Source organism: Carcharodon carcharias, chromosome 15, assembly GCF_017639515.1.
Source record: "Carcharodon carcharias isolate sCarCar2 chromosome 15, sCarCar2.pri, whole genome shotgun sequence".
Classification (NCBI taxonomy): Eukaryota; Metazoa; Chordata; class Chondrichthyes; order Lamniformes; family Lamnidae; genus Carcharodon; species Carcharodon carcharias.
In genome coordinates, this window is record NC_054481.1 from 110,273,357 (window position 1) to 110,286,372 (window position 13,016).

The 13,016-nt window shown below is 43.5% G+C and overlaps 1 protein-coding gene across 3 annotated transcripts in view; it reads left to right on the plus strand.

Annotated features, from left to right (window-relative positions):
• The window catches only part of LOC121288560 (segment polarity protein dishevelled homolog DVL-1-like), a 118,217-nt gene that overhangs the window by 20,125 nt on the left and 85,076 nt on the right, over nt 1–13,016 (plus strand). For all 3 annotated transcript variants that reach the window (XM_041207153.1, XM_041207154.1, XM_041207152.1), the window contains exon 2: nt 8,642–8,711. In XM_041207153.1, the coding sequence (XP_041063087.1) occupies nt 8,642–8,711 (70 nt within the window). The remainder of the gene's footprint in view (nt 1–8,641; nt 8,712–13,016) is intronic.

Below are 13,016 nucleotides of genomic sequence, written 5' to 3' on the forward strand. Positions count from 1 at the left end.
ATGTAAGATGTTTCCCCTGGTTGGGGAGTCTAGAACCAGGTGACACCATTTCAAAATAAGGGGGAAGCCACTTAGGACCAAGAGGAGGAGAAATTTCTTTACTCAGAGGATTGTGATTCTTTAGAATTCTCTACCCCAGAGGGCCTCAGAAGCTCAGCCATTGAGCATGTTTAAGGTAGAAATTGATATATTTCTGATTAACAATAGCATAAAGGATTATTGAAGTGATCAGCCATGATCATATTGAATGGCGGAGCATGCTCGATGGGCTGAATGGCCTTCTCCTGTTCCTATGTTCTTAACATATGACCCACATAGCACAGTATAGTTCTCGTAGTTAATAAATATATACAGTTATCCCTACTTAAGACAATGAAGATTTCAGTAAGACCTACTGAACAGTATCCAACCCCTACAGCAAAGCTCAGCTGTGTTTTGAGTACAGAGGATCAATAAGTCGCAGTGAAGAGGCTTAATGGAACAGAGGGGCCTGACCCCCATCACATCAAGTTGAAAAAATATTTACAAATTCTCACATTCCTACCCTGTCTTGGATTCTATGTCTCCATCTGCCCTCCAAAATGTGAAAAGCCTGCGCTTTCCATTTTCCTGCTATAAAAGTTACTGTCCAAATGGCTGCTGAAGCAAGTTGGAACGTGGCTCACATTTCCAGTAACCTGGCTCTCTTCCTGCCATCCCGGACACTAATTGACTGGCAGTTCCCTCCCCAATTCAATTAACAGCTTACCTTCCCCCAAAATACTGAAAAGTTTCTACTTCCTGCTGGGGGGCAGGTTTACAACTTGGAAACAAATCCACCCTTCGATTATGCCTTGCCATGAAAATCCGGCCCTCTGTTTGTAAGTGTCGATGTAAACCGAATGCAGACGTTGCTTGCAAGCTGGTTATTTATGTTGCTGATTGGGATTCTGATTAAGCTACTCTTCCCCCCCCAGTGCTGTGAAGGAGAGCCTCTTTGTGTATGTATGCGGTGAAGTTGTATGTGAGCTGAATGTAGGATTAAGGGGGGAAGTGGGTGTTGGAGGGGGTGGATGGGAATGAGGCACCAGGTGGAATGGCATCACGGCTAAGCCTGAACATTCCCTCTGGCTGCACTTACCAGCAGGGGTTACTGAATCATGATAGAGAGCAGCAACCCTGATCAATTCATTCTCTCTTTTGTCCCCACACCCACTAGATCCAAAGTGTACTTTGTTGGTTAGTGTGACTTGGTATCACATGAAAAGCTAGGTATCAACTAATGGAGCCACTGGAAAGTGGGGGAAGGGGAGGAAACTCATTGCAACTGGGTTTAATGTTTCCACATTCTGGGGACTGTGTAACTCTTTCGAGTACAAACCCGTTTCCATCTGTTTCAGATAAAGTTACATTGTTTCATAGTTTGCCATTGTGAGATTTGAACTCTTGGTAGTTTGTCATTGTGAGATTTGAACTCTTGATCTTGGGGTTACAAACCCAGTACCACAGCCGCTTGGCTATTTAGGCCAAGCCTGGGGACTGTGTACACCAATAGTTCCCCCTATATTGTTGCATGAAAACACTGCCAAGGCTGATACAATGCAGATTAAATACATAGCAAATCTCTCTTTAAACTGTCCCCATAAAACACATTCAAGTCAGCTACCATACCAGTCGGATTTAGGGTCAAGCAACTCTATACAGAGTGCCCAGATTAAACAGTGCAATTTTCATTTTTCTGCGACCATTTGATAGCTGTCTGGGGCAAACTGTCTATCTGTCATATTTGTAGGTAAAGGTAGATCAACACTTTGGATGAGACCCATTGCTGAATAAGGCCCCTTTCCCTCCAAACTAAGAATGATTTGTGCTCTGGACCTGTTGATTGACACTACAGATTCAATTCATGTGGACATTGTACCAAAAGAAAGCAATGTTCATATCATGTACATGAGTTGGATCTTACAGATTGAGAGAACAGTGTTCCAATTCTCAGCTCCCGTGACCTGGTATTTAACTGACTACTCTGCCTAGACATTTTATAGGGTTGAATTTGTTTGACTTACTGTGATTATCAACAGTCTGCCCATTACATTGGAGTTTATCTACGTACACTCCAGCCCAGGATCATGGGACTATGGATAATTAGCAGCAGCAAATCTCAAGGAATTAGGAGAGCTGAACAAGGGTGAAGAGAAAAACGAGAGTTTCTAGAAGCTGCTGGAAATTTTGATTTTCCTCAGCTGACCTTTTAGATTTTTGAATCTGTTCCCATTTGGAGGAAAGGTCAGTGTTCTGACTGCAGACTCTACGCCTGCTTGTGAAGCAGACTGTTTTTACAAAACAATTGTTGGGTGGCTTACTTTACTAGAACAAATTTACATTTTTTTAGAGTACTGTGTGGTTAACATGCTTTCTCCTGGATTGTGGCATCCCAGGTTTCAGTTGGAAATATGGTCACACCCCTTGTGCCAGGCAGGCAGCTTTGAAACAACTTTTTCCTCCAGTTTCCTGACCTCTTTTAGGTGAGGCTTGTAGCCAAACTTGATTCTGACCTGACAGCATCTGTGGAGAGGAATACAGTTAACGTTTCGAGTCCATATGACTCTTCATCAGAACTAAGGAAAAATAGAAATGAGGTGGAATATAAGCTGGTTGAAGGGGGGTTGAGACAGGTGAAGCTGGATAGAGGGTCAGTGATAGGTGGAGGCAAAGAAGAGATTGCTAAAGATATCATAGACAAAAGGACAAAGGGGTGTTGACAATGGTGATATTAGCTGAGGAATGTGCTAATGATGACATTAAGGGTAGAAAGCAGGGCGAGCAAGCGACAGTGGGGGTGCGGTGGGGGGAAGTGATCGAAATAGGCTAAAAGTTAGAGATAAAACAATGGATGGAAATACATTTAAAAATAATGGAAATAGGTGGGAAAAGAAAAAAAATATCTAAAAAATTATAAATTATGGGAAAAAGGGGTATCGGAAAGGGATGGGGATGGAGGAGGGAGTTCATGATCTAAAGTTGCTGCACTCAATATTAGACTTAATTAAGTAGACTTAATATTGAGTTGAGCAACTTTCGATCATGAGTTCTCTCCTCCATCCCCACCCCCTTTCCGACCGCACTTTTTCCAATAATTTATAATTTTTTATATATATATTTCTTATATATTTTTCTTTTCCCACCTATTTCCATTATTTTTAAATGTATTTCCATCCATTGTTTTATCTCTACCTTTTAGCCTATTTCGATCCCTTCCCCCCATCCCACCCCCACTAGGACTATCTGTCGCTTGCTCATCCTGCTTTCTACCCTTAATGTCATCATTCGCACATTCCTCAGCTAATATCACCACCGTCAACACCCCTTTGTCCTTTTGTCTATGACATCTTTAGCAATCTCTTCTTTGCCTCCACCTATCACTGGCCCTCTATCCAGCTTCATCTGTCCCACCCCCCCTTCAATCAGCTTATATCCACCTCATTTCTATTTTTCCTTATTTCTGATGAAGAGTCATATGGACTTGAAATGTTAACTGTATTCCTCTCCGCAGAATGTCAGACCTGCTGAGTTTTTCCAGGTATTTTTGTTTTTGTTTCAGATTTCCAGCATCCGCAGTATTTTGCTCTTATCTTTAATTCTGACCTTACCCGGTCCCCACCTGGGTCACAGTTTCCAGAGAGATTGGGAGCAGTAGCTGTGTTTGAATTCATGTTTGTCACTCCCTAGCCCAAGAATACTGGACTGTCTATATCGCCCCCTTCTTATGAGATCTACAAACTCAGCAGACACTGCAAATCAAATCTAGGACTCTGTAGCCTATATGACTCACTGCCTTTGGCCACTGAGCCTTTGCAGCATTTGTACCACCCCTGCTGTAAAAGCAGCCATTCTGTGTTCCAGTGGAAAGTATCCAGAAACAGCAAGCAAATAATCTAAAAGTTATCAAAAGGCTTTCTGGAATGTTAGCCTATTTGTAAAGGGGTGGAATACAAAGGGGAGGAAGTGATACTTCATGAGCAGAGCCTTGATCAGACTCTTTTTGGAGTACTGCATTTAAGCACCAAGTCACCAGACATCCTTGAGGGTAACAGTGAGCAACTACAGTTCCCAAGCATGTTAAGTATTTTGATGTGCAGGAGTTAGGAATTCCCTGTGGGTTTAAGTGAGCAGCTCAGTGGTTAACGCTGCCTTTAACTTGCCTCAGAAAGAAAACAAAAGATAGTTGTGTCTGGTCACAAAAGCTCAGCAGGATGCACCCACGTGCAAATTGTTTAAATTGTCAGTTTTACAGACTGAGTGGAGAATGCTGGAGCTAGATCAGCACCGGCCTCGAGCCAATCTACTGGACTTTAGAGAAAAGAGTTAATGTGATGTTTGCAATGTGAATAGATCTGCCACAACTAATAAACTTAACTGTCCTTTAAATTGCTGGAGGGCAGGGTTGTGGCAGTATTTACCGGGATATTTGGGAAAAGGTGGAGGTTAGGGAAGAGGGCTGAATATGCTTCCCAGAAAGCAAAGTTTAAAATTGTGCAGATTCTCAGCTGATATTTGGCATCCTGTGCCAATATTTTGGGTTCTTTTCCAGAAGGGAATGTGCTACATTTGTCTGCACCCTACCCCTCTCCACTGCCATGCTAGCCCAATAACTTCAGAGATTTCAGCACATTTTTAATAAACCTGACAAGTGACTCCCTCTCAGTCACTGGGATACCAGTGGGAATTATTAGATAAGAAGCAAGATGAGAGTGACTGCCTTTGGCATCTAGGCAGCATTTGACAGTGTGTGACATCAAGGAGTCCGAGCAAAATTGAAGTCAGTTGAAATCAGTGGGAAACCCTCCACTGGTTGGAGCCATAAGGAAGATGGTTGTGGTTGTTGGAGGCCAATCATCTCAGCCCAGGATTCACTGCAGGAGTTCCTCAGGGTGGCAACCTAGACCCAACCATCTTCTGTCTCATCAATGACCTTCCTTCCATCATGAGATCAGAAGTGGGGATGTTCACTGATGATTGCATAGTGTTCAGTGCCATTCACAATTCCTCAGACACTGAACTTAAGGTGTATCTTTATAAAACACTGATTCAGCCTCAGCTGGAATATTGTGTCCAATTCTGGGCACCACAATTCAAGAAGGGTGTGAAGGCATTGGGGAGGATGCAGAAAAGATTTATAAGAATGGTTCTGAGGACGAAAGACTTCTATTCATGCAGGAAGATCTGGATGACATCCAGGCTTGGGCTGATAATTGGCAAGTAATGTTCACACCACACAAGTGCCAGGCAAAGGCTGTCTCCCGCTGACCTTCAATGACATCACCATCACTGAACTCCCCCGCCATCAACTTCTGGGGGGGTTACCATTGACCACTGTTACGATCCCCAGCTGAGGTTACCACTGGACAAGCCTGATCCCAGAGTGGAACCCAGCTTGATAGATCCTAACTTTTATTTGTTTAGATACATGGAGAGGGGCTACTGAACAGAGTCACCAGAGTCAGCTAATGAACTTTTAACAAAAGCATAGAACACTCATCAAATAAGAAAAGATGAACTATATTATAATACTCTTTTACCCACAACTATACCTTTACAAATATATACAGATTTGTAAGGATAATACAAATTACAAAAGCTATCTTTTACTCTAATGTCCACAGTAAGTACACAGTCCATGTAAACCAATTGGCAACCTGTGGTCAGACACTCCATACTCTGAAACCAAGTGACAGATGCCACCTCAAACAGATGCTATGGATCTCTCCTCCACTCCCCCCAGAAGCTTGTTACACCGCAAGCCAACCAGCCTCACTGAATTCTGTCTTTCATGGGAGGGTTTCCAATTTGCGCTCTCCCAGAATTCACTTTGGAATCTTCTCCCAAACTGATGCTTTCTCTCAGATGCCTTCCACAAGGGTTCACCCCCAGGGTTTCAAACTTGCCTTCTAATATTCCTCTCCTTTGGGTCACCACATGCATTTAAGCTTTCTTCCACGCACTCACTTTCACCAACTCAGCTGTCAACAGTACACCTCTGCTTCATGTGCCCATAGCAAAGAGTTACAGATCTTCAGTTGCCTCTTTGGACCTCCTGACCTCTTGCAAGCTGTTCTTGGTTTAAATATGCTTTCTGCAGCTTTTGTCTCTTTAAATGTGAAGCTTGGAACCTTTGTTTGCCCCTCACTCTTAACTTCACTTAACAGGGCCTTTTCCAGGTTCCTGTACTTCCATTCAACTGGAAGGTAGTCTTGGGACTTTCTCCTGTCCACTCCCCTGGATTTTGGGGTTTTTCTTTAGCTTGGGACTGGCTATCTGTCCCCTTTGCTCTAGTTTCTCCTGGCAGCTAATTTCAAAACCAAACTGAACTCAAACAGCTTCCAACTCTCAAACTGCTGTTTCTAGCTTCTTCTATGTGTGTCTGTGGGAGGAACCTGCCTTTCTTGGACCCCTGTTGCTAGGCAACGGCCCAGGTTTTTTTTACTCTTGTTTGCTTTACTTAGCTTAGAGTCGTAAAACTCATTAGAAATGCAGGCATTTTTAAAAGTGAAACTAAAACTCAACTTGACCTTTTCTTAACCTACAAATAGAGAAATGCAAATCAAACTTAAACTTTAAAACTAAAACTCATTCCTAACACCCACATAATTCACTTAAACTACCTATAACTAAACTTAAACTATTTCCTTACCCCAGAAACCTATCTGAACCAGCCATATAGTGTGGCTACAAAAGCAGGTCAATGGCTGGGAATTATGTGATGCATAACTCACCCCCTGACTCCTCAAAGTCATTTTATCATCACAAGACATAAGTCAGAGGTGTGATGGTATACATCCTGCTTGCCAGGATGAGTGTAGCTTCAAAAGCACTACTCAAAAAGCTCAACACACGCCAGGACAAAGTAACCCACTTGATTGGCACCCCATCACCAACTTAAACATTCACTCCCTCCATACTGATGCACAGTGGCAGCGGACTATACTATCTACAAGGTTCACAGCAACTTACCAAAGCTCCTTCAACAGCACCTTTCTAACCTGCAATTCTACCATCTAGAAGAGCAAGGACAGCAGGCACATGGGACACCACCACCATCTGCAAGTTAGAGTCATAGAGGTCAACAGCACAGAAAAAGGCCCTTCGGCCCATCGAGTCTGCGCCGGTCAAACAAGCACCTAACTATTCTCATCCCATTTTCCAGAACTAGGCCCATAGCCTTGTATGCCATGGCATCGCAAGTGCACACCCAAATACTTTTTAAATGTTATGAAGGCTTCTGCTTCTACCGCCCTTTCAGGCAGTGAGTTCCAGATTCCCAACACCCTTTGGGTGAAAAAATTCTTCCTCACATCCCCTCTACACCCCCCGGCCCTTATCTTAAATCTATGCCCCCTGGTTATTGATCCCTCCATCAAGGGGAAAAGTTCCTTCCTGTCTACCCTATCTATGCCCCTTATAATTTTTTACACCTCAATCATGTCCCCCCTCAATCTTCTCTGCTGCAGGAAAAATAACCCCAGTCTATCCAATCTCTCCTCATAACTAAAACTCTCCAGCCCAGGCAACATCCTGGTAAATCTCTTCTTCATTCTCTCTAGAGCAATCAAATCCTTCCAAAAATGCGGATTCCAGAACTGCACGCAATACCGTAGCTGTGGCTGAACCAGCATTTTATACAGTTCCAGCATAACCTCCCTGCTCTTATATTGGTTCCCCTCCAAGTTGCACACTATCCTGATTTGGAAATATTTGGCCTTCACCGTCACTGGGTCAAAATCCTGGAACTCCTTCCTCAGCAACACTGTGAGTGTACCTATATCACATAGACTGCAGTGGTTTAAGAAGGTGGCTCATCAACACTTTCTCAAAGGTAATTAGGGATGTGCAATAAATTCCAGCTTTGCTACTGGCACTCACAATTCACAAATGAATAAAAAAAAGAGAAATTTCTTCACTCAGAGGGTTGTGAACCTTTGAAATCCTCTACCACAGAGGGTTGTGGATGATCAGTTTCTGACTCTATTCAACACCAAGATTGATAAATTCTTGGAATCTAAGGGAATCAAGGGAAATGGTGATTGGGTGGGAAAATGGAGGAGAGGTCAAAGATTAGTGATGATCATAATGAATGATGGGGCAGACTTGAAGAGCTGTATGGCTGCCTTCTCCTATTTCTTATTTTCTAAAGTCACTGCAGTACCAGGGAAACCTAATGGTGAGACTTTGAGTTCTGTTCTGTGAGCCATTGAGCTATCAAGGGAAGTCATTGGGTGAGATCGAGAGCTGTGCATTGTCACCGGGGTGCCAGAGGAAGCCGGCGGGTGAGACTGACATTTGCACAATACTCTCAGCAGCTATGCAGTTCGGGGTGTAAAATGTATGAAGAGAGGGAAGTTCACACAGTTCAGTACAGGCATTTCTTGCTGACAGATGACATGAAGTTAATTAGTACTGTTGCAGATAAGGTATCCCATCATTTCTTGGCATCAGCCTCCAACCATAGCTGGGAAGATGCTGCTAATTGAATTAGGAATGGAATTGTAATTCCCAACATTGCTGCAACTGGGGTCTAATTTTTGGCTGCCATCCTTGGGCTTCTGGCCTGCTTTATAAATGTTAACAGCATCCTAGTTAATGCTGTTATTGCTTTCTATTGCAGGGTTGTAAAGGAAGAAATTTCAGACGACAATGCCAAGTTACCGTGCTTCAATGGGAGAGTGGTCTCATGGGTAAGTAAGTGATTTCGCGGCAGGGGACCATGGGATAGGGGAGGGGGTGATACATCCATGTATTCAAGTTTGTTAACTCAATGGAGGGTTCAAATCGTTTCCTGAACTCGGAATATACCTTGACACAGGTTTTATTAAACTTAGAAACAAAAACAGGAGATGCTGGAAACATCCAGCAGGTCAGAACAAAGAACAAAGAAAAGTACAGCGCAGGAACAGGCCCTTCGGCCCTCCAAGCCTGCGCTGATCATATTGCCTGTCAAACTAAAACATTTTGCAATTCCGGGGTCCGTATCCCACTATTCCCATCCTATTCACGTATTTGTCAAGCTGCCTCTTAAACACCACTATCGTACCTGCTTCCACCACCTCCTCTGGCAGTGAATTCCAGACACTCATTACCCTCTGCGTAAAAAAACTTGCCCCGCACATCTCCTCTAAAGTTTTCTCCTATTACCTTAAATCTATCTCCCCTAGTAATTGACTCTTCCACCCTGGGAAAAAGCTTCTGACTATCTACTCTGTCCATGCCACTCATAATTTTATAAACTTCTATCGAGTTGCCCCTCAATCTCCGTCGCTCTAGTGAGAACAATCCGAGTTTCTCCAACCTCTCCTCATAGCTAATAACCTCCAGACCAGGCAGCATCCTGGTAAACCTCCTCTGCACCTTCTCCAACGCCTCCATATCCTTCTGGTAATGTGACCAGAATTGCATGCAATATTCCAAGTTTGGCCTAACCAAGGTTCTATACAGCTGCAGCATGACTTCCCAGCTTTTATACTCAATACCCCTGCCAATGAAGGCAAGCATGCCATATGCCTTCCTGACTACCTTATCCGCCTGTGTTGCCACTTTCAGTGACCTGTAGACCTGTACACCTAGATCCCACTGTCCATCGATGCACTTAAGGGTTCTGCCATTTACTGTATAATTCCTACCTGTATTAAACCTTCCAAAATGCATTACCGCGCATTTGTCCGGATTAAACTCCATCTGCCATTTCTCCGCCCAAGTCTCCAACGGATCTATATCCTGTTGTATCCTTTGACAATCCTCTTCACTATCTGCAACTCCTGCAAACTTACTAATTAGCCCAGTTACATTTTCCTCCAAATCTTTTACGTATACTACAAACAGGAAAGGTCCCAGCACTGAACCCCGCGGAACACCACTAGTCACAGCTCTCCATTCAAAAAAGCACCCTTCCACTGCTACCCTCTGTCTTCTATGACCAAGCCAATTCTGTATCCATCTTGCCAGCTCACCTCTGATCCCGTGTGACTTTACCTTCTGTACCAGTCTGCCATGAGGGACCTTGTCAAAGGCCTTACTGAAATCCATGTAGATAACATCCACTGCCCTTCCATTGTCGATCATCATTGTCACTTCCTCAAAAAACTTGATCAAGTTAGTGAGACATGACCTCCCCTTCACAAAACCATGCTGCCTCTCACTAATACACCCATTTGCTTCCAAATGGTAGTAAATCCTGTCACGAATAATCTTCTCCAATAATTTGCCTACCACTGACGTAAAGCTCACTGGCCTGTAATTTCCTGGATAATCCCTGCTACCCTTCTTAAACAATGGAACAACATTGGCCATTCTCCAGTCCTCTGGGACCTCACCCGTAGCCAGTGAGGAGACAAAGATTTCTGTCAAGGCCCCAGCAATCTCCTCCTTTGCCTCCCTCAGTACTCTGGGGTAGATCCCATCTGGCCCTGGGGACTTATTCACCTTAATATTTTTCAAGACGCCTAACACCTCTTTTTTGATCTCAACATGATCCAGGCTATCTACACACACTTCCCTAGACAAATTGACCGCTAAATCCTTCTCTGGTGAATACTGATGAGAAGTACTCATTTAGTATCTCTCCCATTTCTTTTGGCTCCACACACACATTCCCACCTCTGTCCCTGAGTGGCCCTACCCTTTCCCTGGCTACGCTCTTGCTTTTTACATATGTATAAAAGGCCTTGGGATTTTCCTTAATACTGGTTGCCAGTGACTTTTCATGACTCCTTTTAGCCCTCTTGACTCCTTGCTTAAGCTTCTTCCTACTTTCTTTACATTCTTCACGGACTTCATCTGTTCCCAGCCTTCTAGCCCTTACGAATGTTTCCCTTTTCTTTTTGACTAATCTCACAATATCCTTTGTTATCCAAGGTTCCTGAAACTTTCCATACTTATCCTTCATCCTAGCAGGAACATGCTGGTCCTGACTTCTTATCAACTGACATTTGAAAGCCCCCCACATGTCAGTTGTTGATTTGCCCTCACACATCTGCCTCCCGTCTAGATTCCTTAGTTCCTGCCTAATATTGTTATAATTAGCCTTCCCCCAATTAAGCACTCAGGTAGCATCTCTGATGAAAGAGCAGTCACTGTCTTGGGTGTGGCCCCCTGGTCTGGGAGGAACAATAGTGAAAAGACACTGAAGCTTGTGAGCAAGCAGAGAGACCTGGAGTTCAAATTCAGAACTGGAGACAGTGAGACCACAGGTAGTTAAAGATATGAAAAGAATAGCTGTGTTTTGGGATTAATAAATGTGGTATAGAGTACAAGTGTAAATAAGTAAATGATAAATTTATATAAACATTGATTAGGCCATAGTTAGAGATTCTATGCAGTTTTGGGCTCCCCATTATAAAAAGGATATTAAAAACACAGGGCAGAGTTTTGGGGCCCTGCCAAAGTTGGGAATAAGGCAATCAGGACCTGAAAATAGCAGCACTGGCCAGTGTGCCAATTTCCTGACCCTGTTCCTGGTCCTGGCCATTTTTGGAGGAGACGGTGCGGAGCCTGGCAAGGCTGCCTACGTACTATGAGGCGGGCAGACAGGCTCGTTAAGAACTTTGTTAGACCCACTTAAAGGAGGCTGACTTGGATTTTCCAGCCTCCAGTTTCCTGTTGTGATGAGGGGTGTGCACTGATGAAAATCCCACTGCTTACTCCCTAGGGACAGGTTTAGGGACCTGAAAACAGTCCAGGCTCCTGTTTGCTATTCACAAAGCAAATATTCAGCCTATTGACAATGCACAGTTTAGATTCTCCAGGATGATGCCAAGGATAGGAAAGTAAGGGGGCTTTTTAACCTAATCCGCTCAATGGGGAACTGCCTGGTTTTACTACCTGCCCATTCCTCAAAACTTGGAAAGTAAGATCGGGCAGGTATAAAACTGATGGCCGATCTGATCCTGCCGGTTTCCCACTGGATGGGTTAGGTTTAAATTCCCCCATGAACCATGAGAAGAGACTAAAATACCGCGACTGTTTCCAAAGGAGCAGAGAAAGGTAAGAAGAGATTTTAAGTTGTGAAAGATTTCGATAGAATGATAAAGGACAGACTATTATTTCTGGTTGGGGAATCTGTGAGAAGGGTTCATTAATTTAGATAGTGAGGAGAGACAGGTTTGGAGAAATTTCTATACACCGTGTAGTTGAGCATGGATTGCTTTCCCCAGGGCGTGATTGAAATAGAGAGCATTGTGACTTTTGAGTGAAAATAAATATTTGAGCAGGGGAAGATACAGGTAAGGTTAAGTTTTGGATTGATGCATTGTTGTGAGGAGAGTGTGAGACAGTGAGATTAATTTTGCGATGTGATATTGGGGGGCGGAATTGGTGGAGTGGAGCAGTTGGTATAGTTTAGGATTGCTGTAGCAAAGAACAGGCACAGACATGATGGAACAAACGGCTCTCTACTGCTCTATCGCTTCTGTCCTTCTCACAATGATTTTGAATATCTCTTTCTAGGAACATGTTACTATTGCTACAAAATACAGAATCAAAATACTGCAGATGCTGGAAATCTGAAATAAAAGCAGCAAATGTTGGAAATACACAGGTGAGGCAGCATCTGTGGAGAGAGAAACAGGGTTAACATTTGTGACTTGAAAAGTTAAATCTGTTTCTTTGTACAGATACCGCCTGACTGCTGAATATTTCTGGTATTTTCTGTTTTCATTTATATTAATGCTGCTGCTCACTGGTGGTGCTCATGTGGCTAAAGCAGTATGCTGAAAATCACCAATCCCAACCTCCTCAGCCCAGCAACCTGCTGTTTACCTTTTTCACACCTGAGCTTAGGCTACAGCTAGTGACTGGATCCCTGATCCCAGGTCTTGAGTGATTTTTTTTAATTCTGTCATAGGTTGTGAGTGTCACTGGCAAGGTCAGCATTTGTTGCCTAATTGAACTGAGTGACTTGCTGGGCTATTTCAGAGGGCAGTTAAGAGTCAATCACATTGCTGTGGATGTGGAGTCACATGAAGGGCAGCAGATTTCCTTCCCCAAAG